This window comes from Abramis brama, assembly GCF_963993115.1.
Source record: "Abramis brama genome assembly, chromosome: 5".
In the NCBI taxonomy this organism is placed as follows: domain Eukaryota; kingdom Metazoa; phylum Chordata; class Actinopteri; order Cypriniformes; family Leuciscidae; genus Abramis; species Abramis brama.
Window position 1 is genome coordinate 13,534,101 of NC_139967.1, and position 25,161 is coordinate 13,559,261.

General features: G+C 36.3%; 1 protein-coding gene and 2 long non-coding RNA genes across 13 annotated transcripts in view; 1 reads left to right on the forward strand and 2 right to left on the reverse strand.

The window, feature by feature from the left end:
* The window catches only part of LOC311082754 (uncharacterized protein), an 81,841-nt gene that overhangs the window by 37,176 nt on the left and 19,504 nt on the right, over positions 1 to 25,161 (forward strand). For 6 of the 11 annotated variants that reach the window (XM_084113824.1, XM_084113832.1, XM_084113833.1 and 3 more), the window contains exons 7-9: positions 21,047 to 21,073; positions 21,191 to 21,487; positions 21,746 to 21,825. The exons of 2 other annotated variants lie outside the window; for them this stretch is intronic. In XM_084113824.1, the coding sequence (XP_083969950.1) occupies positions 21,047 to 21,073; positions 21,191 to 21,487; positions 21,746 to 21,825 (404 nt within the window). Of the gene's footprint in view, positions 1 to 16,239; positions 16,365 to 21,046; positions 21,074 to 21,190; positions 21,488 to 21,745; positions 21,826 to 25,161 lie in introns of those variants that run through there. 3 more of the 11 variants (XM_084113825.1, XM_084113827.1, XM_084113826.1) reach the window with 3 other exon arrangements.
* On the reverse strand, positions 2,108 to 4,037 carry LOC311083930. The gene is made up of 3 exons (XR_014606386.1): positions 3,916 to 4,037; positions 3,012 to 3,044; positions 2,108 to 2,223 (listed from the first exon to the last, which is right to left on the reverse strand). It is a non-coding gene; the product is annotated as an uncharacterized lncRNA (long non-coding RNA).
* Positions 5,265 to 6,788, reverse strand: LOC311083925. Its single transcript, XR_014606385.1, has 2 exons — positions 6,377 to 6,788; positions 5,265 to 5,602 (listed from the first exon to the last, which is right to left on the reverse strand). It is a non-coding gene; the product is annotated as an uncharacterized lncRNA (long non-coding RNA).

Below are 25,161 nucleotides of genomic sequence, written 5' to 3' on the forward strand. Positions count from 1 at the left end.
GCTTTATATCCATAACCACCACCCCCTGCTCTCCCTGGTGCTTGTTTAAAATTACCAGAAATTGCATTTTTTATTTCCCATTCAGTCGCCGAAGGAAAGTTGGTCATCACTGCGTCTGCCAAATAAGAAAAAAAAAAAATTATTGCTCAAGAAAAGCATTGTTGACAATCATTTTTAACTAATTACAGTCATTCACTTTTGCTAGGATGCACACTAGAGCTGGCCAATATAGAGCTAACGGAATATAGATTGAGACTATATAATTTATATCAATATAGACAACAATTTATATCAATATTATTAATAAATTAATATCAGTAATTGAAAATTTTTGCCTGCATAATGGTGATGCACTAATTATATATATATATATATATATATATATATATATATATATATATATATATATATATATACATACATACATGCATACATACATACATATATATATTTTAGGAGTGTAACGATACACGTATTGAACCATTCTGTACGAGGCTTTCGGTTCGATTTCAGTACGGATTTTTAAACAGAACTGTTCGTTAGACAATTTTTCCTGCTGACCAAAATGTTTTAATTACAAATGTAGGCACGTCAAAAAGCACGCTCAAATGTAAGAGAAATCATAACAAATCGTGACAACAATCGTGCTCTTTCAGGTAGTGACCATATAGACCTGCATTATATGACTGACTGACAGACAAGAACAGTTTGACCTAAAAATATCAAAATTGAAACTACTGCAGAAACAAAGACACCTACATCTTGGATGCCCTTAAGGTAAGCTAAAACATACCAAAATTTCAAAGTGAACTATCCATATAAATCATTCTTTATCACTTACTCGTATAACTCTAATGAACATAAAAATATACTTATAGGGGTAGTTCACTTAAAAAAAAAAATCAAAAAAAAAATCACGTAAGCATTTACTCACTTTCACTTGGTTCCAAACCTGTATGGCTTTCTTCTGTTGAACACACACAAAAAATATATATTTTGAAGAATGTTGGTAACAAGACATTTAATAGTAGTCATTGACAAGTGTTCTGTATATTCAATTGCTGTACTTTGTTGTCTGATTGCTGGATAATTTGCAATAAACAGTGTCTTTAAATCAAATAAAGTGGATTACATCACTCCAGTTCTGAGGTTTTTACACTGGCTATCTGTCTGTCAAAGAATTCATATCAAAATACTACAGCTGGTTATTAAATTAATTAACATTTTAAGGCCAAAGTAAATTTCTAATCTTCTGATACATTATGAACCATCCAGAGCAGACCTCTCAGGTCATCTGGGACAGTAGCCAGCTACTTTTATATCCCCAAAGTCAAAACAAAACATGGAGAAGCAGCATTCAGTTTTTATGCACCATATATCTGAAACAAATTCACTGAAAACTTAATGTATGCTGCATATTTTAATTATTTTAAATCAAGTTTAAAGACTTTACTGTTTGACACTACCTTTTATTAATCGGAAAGGATTTTTTTTTTGTTATAATTTCTTTTCATGTTGCTGCCCAGCAAGCAATTTTGCGTCTAATAGACGTCTAATAGCCGTCAAAACACAGCCCAGACGTCTAGGCTAAAACGAGGCTAATTTTGGGCTGTCAGTGAAAATCTAATAGACGTCTAAACATAGCCCAAGAATAGACAGCTATTGGATGACTACATATATACGTCTAATAGACGTCTAACCATAGCCCAAGAATAGACAATTAGACAGCTGTTGAATGACTATATTTATACGTCTAATAGACGTCTAATCATAGCCCAAGAATAGACTAGTCATCAATTAGACAGCTATTAAACGACTACATATATACGTCTAATATGGGTCTAGGCTAAAACAAGGCTGATTTTGGGCTGTCAGTGAAAATCTAATAGACGTCTAACCATAGCCCAAGAATAGACCTGTCATCAATTACACTACATATACATGTAATAGACAACAAAATGAGGCATAAGGATTCTTTTCACTCAAATATAACAGGTTCTCATAAATGAAAATCCATCCAAATTAATTGAATATAAAGGATTTATTTAGAACAATTATATTAACAACTTAGACAACATTCAAACATAAAAATGAACAAATAATTGTTAGCTTTATATCCATAACCACCACCCCCTGCTCTCCCTGGCGCTTGTTTAAAATGACCAGAAATTGCATTTTTTATTTCCCATTCAGTCGCCGAAGGAAAGTTGGTCATCACTGCGTCTGCCAAATGAGAAAAAGAAAAATATTATTGCTCAAGAAAAGCATTGTTGACAATCATTTTTAACTAATTACAGTCATTCACTTTTGCTAGGATGCACACTAGAGGTGGCCAATATAGAGTTAACAGAATATAGATTGAGACTATATAATTTATATCAATATAGACAATAATTTATATCAATATTATTAATAAATTAATATCAATAATTGAAAGTTTTTACCTGCATAATGGTGATGCACTAATTATATATATATATATATATATATATATATATATATATATATATATATATACATACATACATATATTTTAGGGGTGTAACGATACACGTATTGAACCATTCTGTACGAGGCTTTCGGTTCGATTTCAGTACGGATTTTTAAACAGAACTGTTCGTTAGACAATTTTTCCTGCTGACCAAAATTTTTTAATTACAAATGTAGGCACATCAAAAAGCGCGCTCAAATGTAAGAGAAATCATAACAAATCGTGACAACAATCGTGCTCTTTCAGGTAGTAAACATATAGACCTGCATTATATGACTGACTGACTGACAGACAAGAACAGTTTGACCTAAAAATATCAAAATTGAAACTACTGCAGAAACAAAGACACCTACATCTTGGATGCCCTTGAGGTAAGCTAAAACATACCAAAATTTCAAAGTGAACTATCCATATAAATCATTCTTTATCACTTACTCATATAACTCTAATGAACATAAAAATATATTATACTTAATAGGGGTAGTTCACTTAAAAAAAAATCATATAAGCATTTACTCACTTTCACTTGGTTCCAAACCTGTATGGCTTTCTTCTGTTGAACACACACAAAAAATATATATTTTGAAGAATGTTGGTAACAAGACATTTAATGGTAGTCATTGACAAGTGTTCTGTATATTCAATTGCTGTACTTTGTTGACTGATTGCTGGATAATTTGCAATAAACAGTGTCTTTAAATCAAATAAAGTGGATTACATCACTCCAGTTCTGAGGTTTTTACACTGGCTATCTGTCTGTCAAATAATTCATATCAAAATACTATAGCTGGTTATTAAATTAATTAACATTTTAAGGCCAAAGTAAATTTATAATCTGATGCATTATGAACCATCCAGAGCAGACCTCTCAGGTCATCTGGGACAGTAGCCAGCTACTTTTATATCCCCAAAGACAAAACAAAACATGGAGAAGCAGCATTCAGTTTTTATGCACCATATATCTAAAACAAATTCACTGAAAACTTAATGTATGCTGCATATTTTAATTATTTTAAGACTTTACTGTTTGCCACTATTATTAATCAGAAAGGAAAAATATGTTTTTATAATTTCTTTTCATGTTGCACTATGTTGCTGTTAAGTTTTATGTAAAGTATAGTTTGAAAATTTGCATTAAATCAAAAACTATTATTTCTTACTCTAATCTAAAAACAAAAATATATTGGTATCTTTAATAATAATAAAAAATATTAATGATAAGTTTCATAGTTTCATGCTTACCACCTTGAATTTAGATACATTTTAGATTAAGAGCACACAGTTGCAATAACACGTGCAGGTAACGTTAACTTGTTGGAGAAAAATAGTACTCTGCAATGGTAATGTTAAAATGTCACGGTTTCTACACATTATAACAACTAACTTTAAACAATGAACATAACAAAAATAACACGTATACTTACAAGATCGAAGTAGAAATTTGAAGGTTTTCAGAGTGTTGCTCGCCCGTTGCTCTCCAACAGTTGCCTCGTGTAAAATAAAATTGAAAATAGCGGAAATGTGTATCGCGAGATCTGGCTAAAGTGATCTAGTCGCGCAATGCCAGTAGTCCCAGTAGTCATGGCTGCGTTCGAAGCCGCATACTCAATGAGTAGGTACTTAATTTCAATAAGTACTTACTTAACGAGCGCTAAAAGAGTAGGTACTTTATAGCCAGATCTCGTTGAGTATGAATGAGAACCGGACATCTGCCATGTTGACGTTATCATGTGACCTACGACGCGTTATCACAAGCGCAACAACTTAAAAGATTTGAACGACACGTTTAATTAATCTGTCTGTAAATATCATGATATTGATTAAACTTGCTCCTTTTGTGGACTTTTTGAAGAAACTGCTGCCCATTTATTTTGTGAGTACATTTAGGGTTGATTTAAGTTCTTATACCCTACTAATGTGACCCACCGTTTTATCCTTAACGATATTTATTTTTATTACGAAATCCCAAAATTGTCATCTCTTAAATGTTGTTAATTTCTTTATTTTATATCCAAATATTTTCATCCATAAGCAAAAGTGGCTTACTGCTTTATGTTTTCCTCTTTTTCTTGTTAAATTTAACTCTCGTTTCATCCCTCAGGCCTATAAATAACAGAAAATGCATTTTTTAAATGTATTATATAATTAATTATTTAAGAAAATATATATTTAGATATTCAACCTTATAGGTTTTTTCCTGTGTATAAAATCTCATGTTTGCAAACCCATGAATGATATATATATATATATACATATATATAGGCCTATAGATAGATAGATATATATACACATATACCTCATAACATCAGTAACTCGACAGCCCTACCTAGAACGGTTTTCCTCAGCGTTTGTAATGTCTGCACAAAGGGCAGCTGTGCGAAGATTGGAGAAAACTGTTGATTTTATACTCGAAAAATTTAAGTATCATTATTAAAAATTAATATTACCCCAGAACGAATTGCATTGCTATCCCACCCCAAAACATACAATAATAACAACGATAAATGCTGACCAATTAATTATATTACTTTTTACTGAAAATGATATAATTCAATAAAACAAACAAAATGTAATGTATGTCATTTGAAATAGCTATGCATGAATACACTCTAGATGTGTATATAGCGAACATACCTACATTTTCATTCAAACAATAAATAAAGCATGAATTAATTGTATTTTATTTACTGACAACAATGAGAAATATTAATAAATTAGTTAAAGAATGAATCAAAGTCACCATCACACAATAAACAAATGCATATACAAGTCAACACATGAAACAAAGCTTTATTCAAACTACAATCATGTATGTAGACTACAGGCGCTGAACCCCACATCCTTCTGCCATCTCAACACAGCGGTTCCCATTCTGCGGCTTTATTCTGATGACTCAGCTGACCGCCAGAGGTGAGCCGTTCCCTCGTGCCGGAGGTTGTTGCGTGATGTGTTGTGCTTCACAATCTGAGGCAATAAGGGCAGGTGGAGTGATGGAGGGTCTCATGAGGGCAGGTGGAGTGATGGAGGGTCTCATCCATGGCACCATCTCCAGGATTCAGCTCTGGGCTCCTCATCCTCAGTACTCACACCAGTCTGCTGACATTTCAGATGCTGCAAAAATGCACAAACATAACACAAAAGCAGTCATTATTTTTAGAAGACAAAAATGCTTTTTTTCCACAAATGCCGCCATCATCTTTCCTTGCAGGTCCTGCTCCACCACAACAGCTGTGCAGCAAATGCACAGAAATCAAGAATCAGAAAAGTGCTGTAGTAGCTCAGTTTGAAATTACAATAATTTAAATAAACTACAACTTAATATTTAAATAGTTGTTGTTATTCATTTCTGTAATGTCACAAAGCCTTTGATGGCAGCATTCAGCTTCATGAGACTCACATACCTCTGTGATTTATGAGCTCAACACTACATTTACATGTTGAGGTTGTTTTAACTTTTTATCCTACATAAATGTTCCTTAATTTATCAACAGTACTAATGGACAAATAAAATAGATAACTTATGTTTAGTTACTTTATAGATTGGTTCTACATAATAGCACACATCACTCAGATGCCTATTTCATGTCTATTAGACGTAGTAATCTGCAATTCTTATAGAAGAGTTTCTTGCCAGATATTAAATAGACATTTAGTAATTGTATTTAAGATGTATACGGTTTAAAATGTATGCAAATCCACTTTGGAGACGTATGTGTCCTTACTGGAGCTTCTCTGTTAGCTATATGTAAGCTGCTCATCCTATCCCATAATAAAATGTGATTTACAGCAAAATCACAAATATATAGCGTCTTTACACCTTCAACAATTCAACAGTTTACTGTACAGTAGTTCAACACATGCGATCATTTGATTTGTAAAACTCACATTTGAAAACAGTCTCGTCCGTCATCCTTTCCGTCACGTTCGAGTATGACCTATCCTTCTTCTTCTTTTTTATGACGTATCCTCTCGCGTGGCCTCCTGGGATAGAAGAGTATCCATCGGTTGAGCACTCAAAAATCTGTCCAGAATCAGTAAGCCATCCGGGAACTTCTCGCCTACTCTTTTATGAATATCGATGTTTCGAACGTACTGCTTCCTTCACGTACTGTTTTCGCCTACTATATAGTAGGAAAGTAGGCATATTCGAACGCACTTAAGTCCGAATCTCGCGATAATTAGTACGTCGCCCAGGTAATTCTCGCCTACTCTTTTGGATTCGTACATACTTTTTCGCTCGCCTACTCTTTTTCCCATACTAAATAGTAGGGAAGTATGCGGTTTCGAACGCAGCCCATGTCTCAGTAGTGTTTCGATTGTGCCATCTAGCGGTTGAGAAATGCAATTGCATTTTATTTAATTGGAAATAATAGACAGTCATATCGTAGATTGTGTATGAATGTTATGTTTATGTGTGACAGCAAACATTAAGCTGTGTGAGCGAAAACATTTTTAAGACTAATATTCTTATACTATATCGCTGGTCTGAATCAGGGCTATAGCCGAGCCGTACGTAGACCAGATTGCCTTGATTTCGCCAGGTGGGTTAAAGCAGACCGCATATAGCCCGTCCAATTCGGAGCTAAATAGTGACTACAGATCGACCATGTCATGAAATGACACATTGAACCTTGTAGATATCATTACCAATGCGAACATGATGGAATATCAACCATTTCATGCACTGCCTGGCAAAAAACTACAATTAATCAGTTTTGACTAAAAGTGGGCTACAATAGCCGGGTCTGAATACGAGCTAAATCGTGGCTACGCACAGCCTACACATATAACATGTAAAATAAAGCAAACCAAACAACTTGTAATCACAGTTGACTTTGCTTACATGATGGAATATCATACATCTCACAAGTTATTTTGGGAAAAAAAAATATTTATCCAGATTAAATGTTATTTGGGCTAAAAGTGGGTTACACATAGACGGACTATATCGGGTCTATATTTAACCGAGACGTTGAAATGACGGCTATTGCTTGCTGGGTGTTAAGTTTTATGTAAAGTATACTTTGAAAATTTGCATTAAATCAAAAACTATTATTTCTTACTCTAATCTAAAAACAAAAATATATTGGTATCTTTAATAATAATAAAAAATAGTAATGATAAGTTTCATAGTTTCATGCTTACCACCTTGAATTTAGATACATTTTAGATTAAGGGCACACAGTTGCAATAACACGTGCAGTAAACGTTAACTTGTTGGAGAAAAATAGTACTCTGCAATGGTAATGTTAAAATGTCACGGTTTCTACACATTATAACAACTAACTAATTTAAACAATGAACATAACAAAAATAACACGCATACTTACAAGATCGAAGTAGAAATTTGAAGGTTTTCAGAGTGTCGCTCGCCCGTTGCTCTACAGCTGCCTCGTGTAAAATAAAATTGAAAATAGCGGAAATGTTTATCGCGAGATCTGGCTAAAGTGATCTAGTCGCGCAATGCCAGTAGTCCCAGTAGTCATGTCTCAGTAGTGTTTCGATTGTGCCATCTAGTGGTTGAGAAATGCAATTGCATTTGATTTAATTTGAAATGATAGACAGTCATATCGTAGATTGTGTGAATGTTATGTTTATGTGTGACAGCAAACATTAAGCTGTGTCAGCGAAAACATTTTTAAGACTAATATTCTTATACTATATCGCTGGTCTGAATCAGGGCTATAGCCAAGCTGTACGTAGACCAGATTGCTGTGATTTCGCCAGGTGGGACCGCATATAGCCCGTCCAATTCGGAGCTAAATTTTGACTACAGATCGACCATGTCGTGAAATGACACATTGAACCTTGTAGATATCATTAGCAATGCGAACATGATGGAATATCAACCATTTCATGCACTGCCTGGCAAAAAACTACAATTAATCAGTTTTGACTAAAAGTGGGCTACAATAGCCGGGTCTGAATACGAGCTAAATCGTGGCTACGCACAGCCTACACATATAACATGTAAAATAAAGCAAACCAAACAACTTGTAATCACAGTTGACTTTGCTTACATGATGGAATATCATACATCTCACAAGTTATTTTGGAAAAAAATACATTTATCCAGATTAAATGTTATTTGGGCTAAAAGTGGGTTACACATAGCCGGACTATATCGGGTCTATATTTAACCGAGACGTTGAAATGACGGCTATTGCTTGCTGGGTTTTTTCGTTGTTTCAAGTTTCAGTTTGTTTTAAATAATAAACCTGTTCTCCCGAAGAAAAACTCGAAGTGCTATTATAAGACATCCTGTCATAGCTTTTTGGTACATAATGGCTACCGTAGATGCAATGCGCATTTGAAAAAGTGAGGCGCTGTAGAGCATTATTCGTTTGAATGCAAAATAAAATTTCACCACTAGATGGGAGAAATTCCTACACACAGTCCCTTTAAGTCGTTTTCGTTGTCTAGGACATCTCTCCTCTAGCTAACTTCCCTCTTCATGCTTCTCTCTCCTCCACTCCCCTTCATGTGCATGCGCACTAACCCCCCAACCCCCACCCCCAAATCATTCTTGTCGGTTATTGGCTGGAACACTGTTAGTAATGTTTCGTGGTCCAGGCTGGGCCAATTTGTTTTTCTTGCCATTTGTGGAGTCTGGGCTGTCTACAGAGACCGCGTTTTTTTACAGTGTGTTCAGGGGACAGGCAGCTAGCGGATAGTGAGGTGATGTTTGCTGTATGTGACATGTGCTTCGGCCTAAAAAACGGGGGACATCGCTTAGAGCACCTTTAATGGACATGACTCATGACTGCTCAGGCTGTTTTCTCCTAGTCAGCGGGAAATGACTACCACGATTATTCAGTCCATCTTACATTTTCTAATACACATAAGCTAAGAGTGAAATGAATAATTTAAACCTAAAAGTATTTCTTCCAGAAAAGATGTTTCGTATTATAGTTTTGACTGTGATTGCAATCACTCACACCATTTAATATGCATCATTTGCATTTATATGACATACTTCTCTAGATTTCTTCTTTGTCCCCATCTGTCGAAGATGACAATGCATGCGCCCGGTTATAATCATCATTTAGAGCAGCGGAAACTGAGCGTTCTTTAGCACACATATAGGTCTCTGCATTCCAGTTTGTTTATAATGGGCTGCATTTAAATGATCTGCCAAATAGGAGGCTCTACACAAATAAACCCATAACAGCTTATTTCTCTCTAAATGCACCACTCTAGCACTTGGGGGTGTTTATATGTTGGTTTTTGGTTATTTTGGGGTATTTAATAGCACAATTAATGTCTGCTGTTCTGCTGATCAGACTCATACCTGGTCTCTATGTGAACATACCTGGTCTGTACTGCCATCTAGTGGTATGGGGAAGCATGAAGTTAAACTAATTCTTTGTGAATGATCACATATGGATTGGTATTGCAAAACCACCAGTGTGTTTATTTGTGTTTTATTTGGTTTAACCACAGCGCACATCATTGCTTCATAAATGCAATCCCCCCCCACATTTTCTTCATTCACAAATGAACCACTACTCTGTGCACCTATATGCTGCGAGTCGCCCAATGATCTGTGACTTTGCTTTAGAAGTTTAGCTGGCAGAAAAAAATAAAACATTGTTCTGTGTGACATTAATGTTAATACTCAGTGTTAATGAAATAAACTCAGTGTATTGCTCAAAACAACAGACTGCTGCTATGAACTTTACTACAATGTAAATACATTCTCTCTGCAGTGTGTTGCACAGTTTTGGTACACATATTTCAAGAGTTGGTCAGCTAAATAAAACAGGCGGTGTGCCAAATATGTAGGCTATGGGTAGTTGTGACAGCAGATGCCATGTAAATTATTATTGAATACGATAAATAATATGCTCTTCTCAGTAGGCTACTATCTAGATAAAGCCTCCAGCATCCACTGCGGCTTATCATAATAATGTTACTGTCATAATAATCAACCTGATGTCCATCCACTGTATTTACAACTGTGAAGTCAGGAAATCCTGGACTAAATGACACAATAATAACATGACACAATAATAACAAACATTTTATTTACACAATTACTCTGAATATAAATAAAATAAGATTCATCCTGCCTGAATTGCAACAGTTTTACATCTTTTTGCAAAAAGGGTCGAAGAGTTAGTGACACTCTAAAAACCACTCTGAAATCATTGGAACACATGATAGCCATGCAGGAAAAGGATGAGAAGTGTGTTTGACAGGTCTAGATTTAAACATAATTTGAGATCGATGAAGTTCACTACATCTGTAGTTTTTACCTTTTACTTTGTTCCTGGTGGTTCAAAAGCAAAGACAGGAATGTGCTTTGATGCATTTTTGGCAATGTTCACATTTTTAGGTTATGACACATCTCATGGGCCTAATCAATTGACGAATACCTTATTTTGGGGGTTGGACAGAGTGGAGAGATAGAACATGGATGTTGGATGTATAGAAGTCATACAAAGAATTAGGTAAACTTTGAAGTTTTTCAAGTTCAATCCACAAAACAGTTTCTGAAACATAAACTATCCAACAAGGCAAGCACACTGAAGATTAAGAAACATATCAAACCAGGCATCCAAATTCATTTTGAGTTGGCTAACGAAACCACTTTCATTCTGATGAAGGACATCCAAATAACCACAGATAAATAAAAAATCTCCTATAATGAATGTGAGGATATAAACAGCAGAAGCAAATTGCTGTTTTATATTCTGGGAGTGCAAGTGAAAGTAAGTGTACTTTCAGTAAAAGTGAAAGAGATTTGAATGCTTAACTGGTGTGACAGGTGTAAGAATTGATAAATTAGGAAATTCCAGACAGTCTGTTTCGGGGGGTGACCAGACCCTGAGAGGACAAAAGGACCTCTCTGGAGATCTCTCATGCACCATCAAGACGAAAGTCTCACCTCCGAGTCATCCGAATCTACATCTCTTTCCCTCTCCCCTCACCCCCTCTCTCTCATACTCAGATGATCACCTGAAGTCACTCAAGAAAATGTATAGTTTAATGTGAATGATTATCACAGAGTATTTTCATGTTTGGTATCATTTAAAATGTCACAGTGCGACTGGTACAAATGTCCTATTTCCAAATAAGTAAAACAAAAGGTAATAAGGTTTTTGAAGGTTTATGGATAACTAGCATACAAGGAGGGGTTGGCCTCTAGACAAATGGTCTCCCTAGACCCAGAGGTGCAACCTCTGAATGCAGATTTCTTTTGTATGCACATGTTTCCATGTGAAAGAGGTCTGGCTATTTAAAGGTGGGGTATGTAATTCTCTTTTTTGGCCATTTTTTCAAAATCACTTAAAATCCTATTCCTAACCCACTTACAGCCACTGAGTTAGAAGCACTGAAATAAAAATTAAGCAATTTAATCATCTGTGGAATGGGCAGGACTCTAAAAAAAACTCCAGCCAATCATTTCCAAGACCACCTAGAATTATTGGACAGTAAGTGCGTCAATCAAACGGTCATACCATCCCCCCCTCCCCCCATCCATGTCCATGTTCTTTGAATGGGTGGAGTCAAAGGAAAGAAGGTAGGACCATTTGAGTTGTGTATTTTCAAAATCTGCCGGCCGTTTTGCAAATCACATACCCCACCTTTAATGAAATTCAGCAGGGAGTTCGGGGCTCTTTTCTGTACTTCAGATTGGCCCGTGAGGCTGAGAGAGAGATCTCTTAGCCTCACGTATTTCTTAAAGTTGGGTTTGCATCTTCTCTCTATTCCAGAGCATTTGATGTTTTGTATCGATTATCTTTGAATTGATTATGAAATTGGCATGATACATTTACCTGACATAATAAATTGTTACATTTGATTATTCTAACTGACTTTGATATTATTTTCATTGAAGAGTTAAAAGGAATAGTCAAACATTCACTCATGATTAATGATCCACAGATATCATTAAAACCTTTTCATTTATGGAGTCAGATGAAATAACGAGAGAATACATAACTAAATGTATTGTAAATTTAACCAACCAATACTTTGCATGAGTGAGGACAGAACACGTGATAACCTTCCCCGTGTATTGGCGAACCGGCGTTGGACCAATATAGCGGGCCTTACACAGGGTTCACAGTCAACAGCAGGAAAGGCGAAGACTACTCTGAACATTTACAACAAAATCACATACAGAATTATAGAAACAAAACTCAAAGTTGTTTTTTTTGACACAAAACTTGTGAGAGCTTCAGGTCCTCTGAACATTCTTCAACTGAGACTGGAGATATTTCGACAGAAAAAGTAAAGCAACAAGCCCTGGGTCTGTTTACACTTACACTTACACACACACGCGCACGCACACAGTGTTCTGTAATTAAAATGTGAACTAATGGAAAAGTCTTTAATAAGTCTTTAGACACTATGCAACATCTTAAAATGTGGCGTTATTGTGTGAGACACGAAAAAACAATTCTGTCCATGATTCATGAAACAAACACCGGACCACCGGACTCGGGACCACCAGAACTGGGACCACCAGAAACGGGTCCACCGGAACTGGGACCACCGGAACTGGCATGGAGGAAGTCTTCCTTCTCCTCCTCCGTTTCAGGACCACCGGAACTGGGACCACCGGACTCGGGACCACCGGAACTGGGATCACTGGACTCGGGACCACCGGAACAGGGGCCACCTTCCTGGCCTCCCGCTCCTGAAAGCGAGCGAGACCCTCCACCATAGCCTCAAAGGTACACTCATCATACGCCCTCCTGAGAACCCAATCCATTGGCTCATTAAGAGCGTAAAAAAAAAGGTCCTTAAGAGGCCCGTCATTAAGTCTTAAACCCTCCGCCGCTCTAAGGAATTCCCTAGCGAACTTCCTCAGGTCAGTTCCTTGTTGGCGGAGGGCACTTAATGACTGGAAACGTACAATGCGTTGGTAGTGGGGGCACGAGACAGGAGGGTCTGGTGGGTGACGTGACTCTTTCTGCTGAATCCTAGACATGGTCGGATCGTTCTGTCATGAAAACTAAGGGAAGGACTCAATTGCAGAAAAATAATTTATTAACAAACTGAAACAGAAATCGAAACCAAAAACCCACAAGGGGGAAAACAAGAACTCAACAAAACAACAACTTTAGAACCAACACATACCAGGGTTACACATGAAGCGGGAGACGTAAACCAGACAACAATCCGACAAAGACTGCAAACACAAAGGAGCTTATAAAAGGGAACAAATCAGGCAGGATAATGAAGGAACAGGTGGGACAAATGAAACCAATAATGAGAACAAGGGTGGGGTCAAAACAGAGACAGGAACACAAACACCACATGTGCTACACGAGACAGGACAGGCATGTGACACATCTTTACTACACATATGAGAGAAAAGGAAAACAAACAACATGCTTACCTCACTGGATAACCACATAACTGGAGAAAGCATGGTAAAAAATAAACAGATAAACAGGCACCCTTCTCACTACAAGGTGTTCACAACACTGTTTTTCTTTTTTTTACATTGCCTGAACCAGTCACATACATTTAATAAGTTATGTATCAGGGAGATATTAAATACCATCTGGTAGATAAATGTAGACATCATTATGTGATTTCCTTTTTCAGAGCTTGAAGTGAATTATGTGAAGGTACTTCACCAAACGATATTCAGGCTTTTCAAAAATCAAGGGAAAAAACTGGAACAAACTGAACTACAGTTAAAAGCATCCAAGACTGACTTGGAAAGAGTCTTACGACAATTAGAAACAATCAGAGAAAAATCTGGTCTCCAAGAAAATAAAAAAGACCTTGATATGAAAGAATCACAGATGCAACAAATAGAAAAACAACTGCTACAAATAACCAAATACATTGAAGAGAAACAGAATCAGCTTGAGGAGAAAGACACACAACTGGAGGATATGAGCAAACAAATAAGCGAGAAAGAGAAACTGCTGGAGAGCACAATCAAAGAGATGGAAACCAGTAAACAGCAACTACAGACACTGAGACAGGAGCAAATGAGACAGCAAGAAATGCTGGAGAAGAAAGAACATCTGAGGATTTCGAAATTTGATCGATATTTTACATTTTAAAATTTTATCAAGAACATATTAATATGGGTGTTTAAGGACAAAACCTTTCTGATCTAACATATGGGATTGTGTTTTTGCTTCTCTCAGAGTTTAATGAAAAATCCAAATGTCTTGAAGAAACAAAATCTCTTCTAGAAGAAAGAGATGGAAAGATTAAAGATCTGGAGAAAGAGAAAGACAGACTTGATGAAGAACTTCAAGACAAAGACAGACGTCTTAAGGACATTAACGCCAAACTGATGCAAACAGTCAGAGAGGTTGAAAATAAACAGAATCAGCTTCAGGGGAAACACACACAACTGGAGAACATGCACAAAATGATGATTGAAAAAATGAGACGCCCAGAGAACTAATCGAAAGAGCTGGAAGCCAGTAAATGTCAACCAGAGGAACAGGAAACTAAAAGCACACATCTGGAGAAATAACAGCTGTGTTTGAGGCAGATTTTTTTTAAATACTACAGTGGCAGCTCTATTTTAAGGACATGCATTTGGGGTAGTGCTTTTTAAAATAATGGCAATAATTGCAATGTTTCTGGTTGTGTTTATTTTGATGGTATGTGTATTTCATTTGTGGGTTGTTTTCATATTTTATCTGCTACTGTGCCTTTCCTATAAAATCTCAGTAAATGTGGTGTATAAACATAAATGTGTGTGTGTGTTTCCCACTGATCTATATAAATGACAGTGGTGCGTCTCGTTTTTTTGTACTTTTGTACATATAACAGGGTCAGATGACATTCCTGAGTTCAGGGCATTCCTGCAAGTCACTGGTTGTGTAAATGGGGTAGCTGCTGTTTAGTTTACTTATTAACTGTTTACTAGTTGACCCAGAAGTTGGCTATGCAAAAAGCAGCAAAAACTACAATTTGAAAATGGACTGAACCCTGAAATAATAATAATATTAGTTGCCAAGCATTTTAGGGTGAACCCGATGAAAATTAATAACTAAGCATTTTTAAATGGTAGCACAGTAATATTGTGAAATATTATTCCAATTTAAAACAGCTGTTTTTCTATGTGAATATACAGTAAACTGTAATTTATTCCTGTGATCAAAGCTGAATTTTCAGCATCATTACTCCAGTCTTCAGTGTCGCATGATCCTTCAGAAATCATTATAATATGATGATTTGATGCCAAATAAACATTTATGATTATTATCAATGTTGAAAACAGTTATTTACATTTTTTATTTCATGATGCTATGATGAATAGAAAGTTCAAAAGAACAGCATTTATCTGAAATCTAAAGCTTTTGTAACATTAAACACTATACCGTTCAAAAGTTTGGGGTCAGTAAGAATTTTATTTTTATAAAAAAAAAAAAAAAAAAAATCTAAAATCTAAGGGGAAAGAAATAAATCAATACTTTTATTCATCAATGCACGAGTCTGTTTTTATCCTCCTTGCAGGGTCAGGTAGGATGAAACCAAATGTGCAAAATTGGAGGGTAATTCCCTTTGACCAAGTTAACTTGTTTTTAGTGTCATTCATTCCATATGTAACAGATGGCAACATCTAGGCCGATGCTTTATTATTCATATTAAATATTTCTCTCTCTATGCCCAATTTATTTAGTCTTAATAATTCATTTTAAAAAATGCAGATGCTGGAGTCTGACTATCTGAAGACCTTTTTATCAGGATAAAAAAGCAAAAGCTACGTGTCAGTTTGCAATTGAAATAGTGCGTGGGAGGTGTTTAGCAGTTACAAGAAAGTGAAAGTGAAAGTTTTTTTCCTCTGCGATCAGACCAGTGTGACGGCTTGTTCCCATAGGGTTGTTCCGCTCAGAATCAGTTCAGCGCTGCACTTCAGCTGAGGCAGATTTGAAGATGGGTAAGAATGCTAACATACATGCTAACCATACACAACATGTCAATTAAAAACCGAAATCTACAAGGTAACATTTATTGTAATTTATTTTTATTTTCGTTTCATCAACTGTTGTGACGATTTTAAAATACACTACATCTGGCACAGTTTCATGGCAGCATCAGCCACTGAAGGTTTGGTCAGTTAGGGAAGACCGTCCTCTTTATGCACAAATAGTCCTTCATAGCTCTATCTATCAACAGTCTCATGTAGCTGCAATGCCTAGGCCATATATGGCAATATGGGCAGCAAACAATTGGTCTAACGTTACTTTCGATTTTCGATTAGCAATGTCAAGTCGTTTACTGCCGTGCAAAGGCAAAAGACCGTAACTTCGTTTTTGGTCGAAAATGAGTTATTTATATTTTTGGCACATTCAAGACCTCCTTTATCATGTGGATAAGTATCTTGAATCAATTCCGTTGTTTTTTCGAGAAAATAATGAATTGTCTTAACAGTAACTTCCAAAAGCCCATAAGAAACAAAGGCAGAACACCGTAACATCAGTTACCGCTCTTTGGCTTTGTTTTGTAATGCTCGAAATGGAGTTACGGTTCTCTGCCTTTGTTTAGCCGCGCGTCAATATGAAGTTACTGTGCCGGTGTTACAATATATTCGGTTTCTGAAATATTTGGTTCCAATGGGTGGAGCTACCATGAATATTCACGAGACCATAGTGTGCATGGGCGGGGCATATACAAGCGAGTGGAACAGAAATTATTAGCGTGAGCGCCTCAGATCGCGTTTTCTGAGATAAAGCTTTTTAAATGTCTATTATTGCATGTTTAAATAAATATTTACAAATATATTATTGTGTTTTGATTCTGTCTCAAAGTTGTCTGTAGGATATTATTGAAATAGCTTTTATAGGATGATAGCTCAAGACAACATAGGCTAATTGGAGTTGCATGTTGTTGCATGCTTTGAATGTTGCTTTACACTCAACTGAAAATCTTTTTGATACACAACTGTCAAAGGTTATCATAAATGTTAAGTTTCAGTTGCTTTAACAGTTGTTTTCTCTAGCAATGCTTTAGAACAGTGGTCAAATTAAGTGATAATTATTTCAATTGTATTGATGTATACATAGCAAGGTCCAACTAAAGTAATTTTTTACTCAGTTTGCGCTATTTGTAGTTTTGAATGTACCATTCCATAGGTAAGTGCACTTAATTGTAATAAAACAGAGACAAAACTCTAGCAAATTGATTCATTTAATTTAGTTTTTTCTATTTTCAAAATTTCAAATTTTCTTTCATTGATATCATGCATGGAAGTACAAAATTAAGGGTGTTTGCATCTAGGGCAAATAAAAACCTCACTATAATATATTATAAGACCTCATTTAAAAGTAGTATGTTTTGATCATGAAGAGACAGAAATCACTAAGTGTTACTTAATAACTCACCTCTCATTGTGAAGTTCTGTGCCCTTCTAAGAAGGACATATCTTTCATTTATTTTAGAAACACCATGAGGAACCTTTCCAGATTTTTTCAATTCATACAAGGTTTTAAACATTTCCTTATCTATATTGACAGCCCAAGTGACAAATTCAACAAAGATGGGTAGGTTTATTTATATGAATTGTGGTTCACTGTAAAAAAAATCTATCCTCTCCAAGTCAAAATTTTCTAGTGACTGGTCACATCTAAATTTTTAATTTGGCCCAAGTGCAATTCTTGTTGCAATAGTCTGTTAACATTGGCTCAATGAGAAATAATACATCAGACTAATTGAAAAATTTAGATGTGACCAGTCACTAGAAATTTTTGACTTTGATTTTTTTTTTACAGTGTTGAGACTCGTTATTCTTTTAAAACATCACCATATCTAATTGGATGTTGAATGCTTCACAAACTATATGTACTGAACCAATTATTTATTGGCCAAAAATGTGTACAATAGTAAATTGCACAGACATAGAGGTCAGAAAAGAAGTTTCTCAGGTGTGGTGGGATATGGACATATAATTAAAAAGTATTCTCATTTAAAGAATATAATACATATAATTTTCATAATATAAAACTATATGCATAAAGTTATACCTATCCTAAATATGATCTAGACTGTTTAAATTTGATTAACAAAAACATCTGTTTTTTTTTAAAGCATTCATTCATTAATTCGGAATTATTTTTATAAGAAGATACAGTGTCTTAAAATTACATATTTTATTCATATTCAGCTGTAAAAACAAGAATGTTAGATAAGAGAAAAAATGGGATCAAGGACAAAATTAATACAGCAGGACTAATAAAATATTTACTATATTATTTAAATATGTATTTATAAATATACATTTTGGTATACCCATGCCTTCTACACCAGTGTGATTTTCTGTTCACATGTTTACAAAAAGATTACATAAGAATGATAACATTACTAAACTGATAAGATGTAGGCCTAATTTTTATGATTAATGGTTAGTCATTATTATCAATTAATTTGACAACTGTTCTAAAGCATTGCTAGAGAAAACAACTGTTAATGCATCAGAAACTTAACATTTATGACAACCTTTGATAAAGTAAAGGTTGTGTATCAAAAAGATTTTCAGTTAAGTCAGTATAAAGCAACATCCAAAGCATACAGCATGCAACTCCAAGTTCTTATGTCGCCTATAATTTAAAGGCTATTTTAATAATATGCAGACAACTTTGGAAGACAGAATAAAAACACAAGAATATATTTGTAAATATTTATTTAAACATCAATCACACACCTTTAAAAATCCCCAACAGTTCTATAATGTCAGCAACAACTAATCTGGGAAAATTTGGAGAAATATGCCTTTATTGTAGGTCTTGCAACGCTTCCTACAGGATTAGTTCAGTTCAGGTAAACTCAGAGTACTGAAACGCATGCTACAAAACGATGAATTATTTATAATATATATAGGAGTAGTTTAAGATTAACTTCGTTCAAATTAATTACCTGTTTTAAATAAATAATCCATAAAACAAAATGAGCAGGCGCTCACGATAATAATTTCCGTTCCACTCGCTTGTATTTGTCGTCCCGCCCACGCTATGGTCTCGTGAATATTCATGGTAGCTCCACCCACTGGAACCAAATATTTCAGGAACCGAATATATTGTAACACCGGTGTTCTATCAGATAATGCTACCTACCAGATTGTACGCTTATCAGTCCCTCTAACTTCTGATGTCCTCAGAGCTTTGTCCTGCACAGTTGCGGTCAGAACGTATGGTCTGAACCCGCCGTCGACAAACGTGCGATATCGATCGCGAAGGATTATGCAGAGTTGACAGAAAAACGTTACACATTGCCGTATCAGATGAATACAACCAAGAATTAAAGCCCCGCCCCACTCAGTTCGGGTACAGGACCTGGTTGAAACACACATGCATCTAGCTGGCAGAGTGCCAAAACTTCGCCGGCGCCTTCAGCCCCGCCCTAAACACGGTCGAGCCAATGCTGGACTAATATGGAGGTATTTTGTCATGTCAAATGTATTAATAATGCCATCAGAATGCAACCAAAGCCCATGATAGCAATAAGTAGATGGCTAAATAATTGTAAATCATACAAAATAAATGCCATGATCACTAGATTTTATACAGGTGTTACTATAATGATTTTGTTAATGGTGATCAGCAACCAAATATTGATAATGTGGAAGTTACTGCCTTTTGCCTTGGCATGACTTCTCACTTTTTGCTGACAATACAAAGGCAGAGTACAGTAACTTTAAAATAGTGGTCAAAAGTCAAGTTTGAGCTCAAGATTTTTTTATGTATATAATTTCCATTACTAAAACATCTATTTGCCAGATTTCCAGTGTCCTACCTATAATTAATTTGACGGGACAACTAAAAATCTTTAAAGTCATTTTTCTCAGTTCCACACTCTAGCGACTTAAGGTCTTTTGCCTTTGTAGGGCAGTTTAGATGAAGCGTTTGACCGATTCACAAAACCTGTCTGAAGGATTTGTTCACGAATCGGACTGAATTATTACGAGGGCGTCGCCAGTCGTCAACAACTCTACAGTCAACAAGCGGGTCTCTGCAATGCAGTGTCTGCATGTGGTTTAAAGGTGCAGTCAGTCGACTGTTGATATTTGAAATCGACTGTATTGTCCACATAAAATAACCCCCCAAACAGCTTTCAATATCAAACAAAAATAATTTATCATCATCAAGTCCTTTAACACTGTATATTAATTGTCAATCATCAGAGATAAACCACTTAAAAGTAGTTTTTAACAATTCCATGTGCAATTGCATGTATTTGTTTTTATTCATTTGTTATGGGTCAGATGAGGTCTGACTGAAAATAACTTACAATTCTGCAAAAAAAACAAAAACAAAAAAAACTTAGTGTCTGTCCTTTGAAAAATTAGAGTATGTCAGTGTATCTGTGGCAAGTTCACATTGTTTGACTTTAAAAAAAATCACAGTGTGAAATGGTACTATTTTGATTGTTCAGTCTGTGTAACAGTAAGAGGTGCCTTTTAGAATTAGAATTCTATTCATAATAAAGCATACTGAAATTGAAACTGAAATGCCAAATCAATATGCTCATGTCAGAAATCAGGGCTTTGCACCCTTTCTCATTACCCTTCATGGCACTTAAAGCTTGAAGCTCATTCTGTGTCACTTTGTGTGTCATGTTCCTGTTTAGGAGAAAAAATGGAAATTGATAGCAACAGTAAGTTCTGTTAAAATTTATTTTATTTTATTTTCCTTTAAAATAAAAAATACAATTAATATAATATAAATATTAATTTATGTAAGTCCACATTTTTCTCTTTTTTTCTCAACACAGATGAGTTCAAGATAGTTTTGTCTGAGGCAGCTCAATCAGATGGCACCATTCTGTGTAAGCTGTCTCCTGAAATCAGTGCTGTTGACATGGAGATCAGGTGGTTTAAGGAGACAGACTGCGTTTGTTTCTATAAGAATAAACGGTTGATAGAGGGGGTGGGCTATGAGGGAGCGAGACTACCCAAGGAGGAGCTGGAGAAAGGAAATGTGTCTTTACAACTAAATAAATTAGATGCTGGTGATTACCTGTGTCAGATTACCAGTGAAGACAGAACAGACGAGATAACAGTAAGAAAAGGTGAGTGTTTCATATAACCTCATTCTACTGTACATAAGCTCTAATCTCCTGTCAGAATGAACTGAAATCTAGAGGATTGCTACAGTAAGTGTTGGTTTGTCACTGAACTGAGAAATGAGACCTATTGTTCGAGTTTATTTTTAAGACCAATGTGCTGAGAAAAACTAAAAAAACTAAAATGAATAAACCATCCAATCACATTTTTTTCTGATTACTCTATTACATTAAATTTTTAATTGTGATTTTACTGTGACTCAGCTGTGACTCATGAAGATCAGACTGTGACTCATGAAGATCAGACTGTGCTGCCACAAACAAACAGACAAAGTTCCAAAAAGGTAACAGAAAATATACATTTTACTTTAAATACAGTATTTTTATTACAATATTTTTTATACATAAATACAGACCCCCCCCCCCCCCAATATTTAAGAAACAAATAAGAAATTAGCTCCAATAATAATTATTTAAATAATTTTCTTTCCTACTGTCATTGTAAAAAAAAAAAAAAAAACTTCTATGCATTTCTTAAAGGAGACATATCATGCTTTTAAATTGTTCCTTTTTACATATAAATCATACATTTGTAGTCTATATAAAGCGGAACTGCAATGCTTGGGTCTGAATTCCTCATTATTATAGCTCCACAGGCCCCTTTTCTACCCCTTTTCTGATGTGCGTCTGAGAGCAACTCGTTTTGGTGCGGTCTCTTTAAATACAATTGAGACACTTCATACCCCGCCCCCTCTCTAGGTTGCAGAGGTGACACTCGATTCAACTCCACCCCGTTCGGCCATTTTTGTAGTTTGATAGCAGAGATACGATTATCTAGCGGCACAGAAACTTTTTATTCACACGTTATTAACAAAATGTCAACAACGGAAGACTTGTCCAGCCAGCCTTACATGTTCGAGCCAGAGTCGGAGCAGGAGCGAGATGAAAATGAAGACGACGAACCTGTAGAACAACGTCTTCATATGGATGTATCGCAATGGTGTGTACTGTATTTACACATGAAACTTTGGTCTTCCAACCTTTAACCACCGTGTCGATTTATTTTGATTAATATGTGCGAGGGAGAGAGAGCAAGACAGCGTCTAGTTTGGAGACGGTGATGTCTTGTTTACACTTTCGCCTGGCTCTAATGAGAGAGAGTGAGCGCGCGCGCGACCGGGTCTCTCTCTCTGCTCGTTCTTTCAGTTAAACATGCGCCCTGTTACAAGCGCGGCAGTTCATCTACATTAAACGGTGTAATGAAGCGTGTGGGTTACTACATCCAACAACCGAACATTTTAACTTACCCTCTCGTAACTTCTGCATCCTTTAGCTTGGACTACAAAATTGCAGCGAGAAATAAAAATGGCGGATTGCTCGAAGTGTTGGGCCGGAAGTCAATGTCCTTATTTGGCAGTTACGCTGCAAATACTGTGACACAATAGTTCAAAAAACGTCATAGATAACAGAAAAATCGGAACAGGTTGAAAAATATGACCAAAACTGAATATAAAGATATCAACGAAGCACCTGAAGAGAATAATTTCATATTTTCTGTACTTCTAAACACTCCAAATATACAACAAAATGCATTTAAGGGCTAAAAAAGTGCATTTGGCATGATATGTCCCCTTTAATGCAAAACCTCAGAAGGTCCACACCTTCATTCAATGAGGATTTCTTTAATCTTGTTTTATTGTTTCTAATCATCCAGAGCACGTTAAGTACAACATTGTTATTGTTGTCCAATTTTGTCTTCTTAGTTTACTGTCAAAAACATTTGCAGTTACAGCTTACCACTAGGGCAGTACCCTTAAACGGGCAACTTTGTACCTTATCTACACCTAAATGGTGCATATTAGTAGAGTTGTGTAATGGTACGCAATGAGCCTTTCAGGGGTAAAGCAGGTACAAAGATGTACCTTTAAAGGTAGGGATGTCCCGATCAGGTTTTTTTGCCCTCGAGTCCGAGTCCGAGTCATTTGATTTTGAGTATCTGCCGATACCGAGTCCCGATCCGATACTTAATACATAAAAAAAGAATAAAGAAGAGCGAAAAAACAGATCCAGGATGTTCCTTATTTTTTATTTAATTCACCTTATTTTAACATTCAACAACTCTGTTAACAAACAGAGCACTTCTGTGAGGTAGCTTGAACAATCAAGTAATACATAAATTCTTCACTTTTGGACTTTAGTGCAACAGTAAATATAAAAAAAGTCTAATATATAAACAAATAGCACCTCAACTTAAAATACCCGGCAGGCATGTAAACAAATAAAAAATAAAAGTGCTACAGTGTTTGCAAAGCCAGTAATGTGCTTTTAGGAACTGCACTCCTAACTCTTACGCCGGTTTCACACTGCACTGTTAGCAGAGCGTGCAGAGGGTATTTTTTTCGCCGCCCATGTTAACAGATTAAACCAGGCTTTAGAGCATTCACACCGCGCGCAGAGGTGGCGCGGCAGTGCGTAGCAGAGCAGAAGTGCCGCGATCGTTTCGGCGCCGAGTCTATTTTTGCTGCGCCGCTTTTGCTGAATTAAAGTGACAATACATTGATCATGGCCATAATACACCGCAGTTTTATCCAAAAAGTGCATTGATGATATCTATTGTGTTTTAAACAGTCAATCAAATGACCAACAGCAATTTAAAAAGAAAACAAATGTCCAAAAACAAACTTGTTGCCAGAACAATAAAAACAAAGATGAACCAAAAGTTATATGAAATTATTAATAAAATAAGCTTCTTGACAAGTCTTTTTTCTTAAATGTATTTGAAAACGAAAAAAAGCAATGCCAACTTATCCATTATAGAGTACTCTGTCTGTAGCCTACACAACGTACTCGGTTACCTAATGTAACCTCGGTTCTCTCTAGAAGAGGGAACGAGTATTGCGTAAGTTGCTTACGCTACGGGAAAGTCTTCTTTCTTCGAGATCTTCGCGCCCTCCACATCCTTCTAACCGTCAAGATGGGTGTGGCCAGAGTGTATATAACGAAGGCTCACAGGCTGAATATCTGGTTTTCGTAGTCTGAAGCGCAAAAGCTCGTGGCGCGACACGGCAGGTTACGCAATACTCGTTCCCTCTTCTAGAGAGAACCGAGGTTACATTAGGTAACCGAGTACGTTCTCTTACGAGAGGTTCTCTCGTATTGCGTAAGTTGCTTACGCTACGGGAACCCATTGTCAACGCCGTGCGCGCCGAGCATCCAGCACTTGAAACCCAGGGAGACCGGGGAAAACATTCTGCTGGAACAGGTGGCCGGTCGGAGAGACGGGCCAACACAGTACAAAGCACTTCACTCAGTGTATAAAATAGAGCGGCGCCGCCGGTCTATAAGTATATATCAGTGCAAAACAGTGGGGCCGGCAGCGCGAGCCCACACAGTACATAAGCACACATTAGGGGAAGAAAAGAGCGACATCATCGGTCTTTTACGAAGAGAATAACCCCCCGCACAGCAGAGTGGAAGACGGGCGGCCAGCAGCGCGGGCCAGCACCGGTAAACAGCGCGTAACGGGGAATGAGAAACAGAGCGGACCAGCCGGTCTGAGTATAAAACACTTCACCCTAAGTAACATGCCAGAAATATCGTCAGCATGCGAACGTAGTCTGCACATGAGCGACTGGGCAGAGCATACATGTCACTTATACTGACAGCAATTTAGCCTGTAA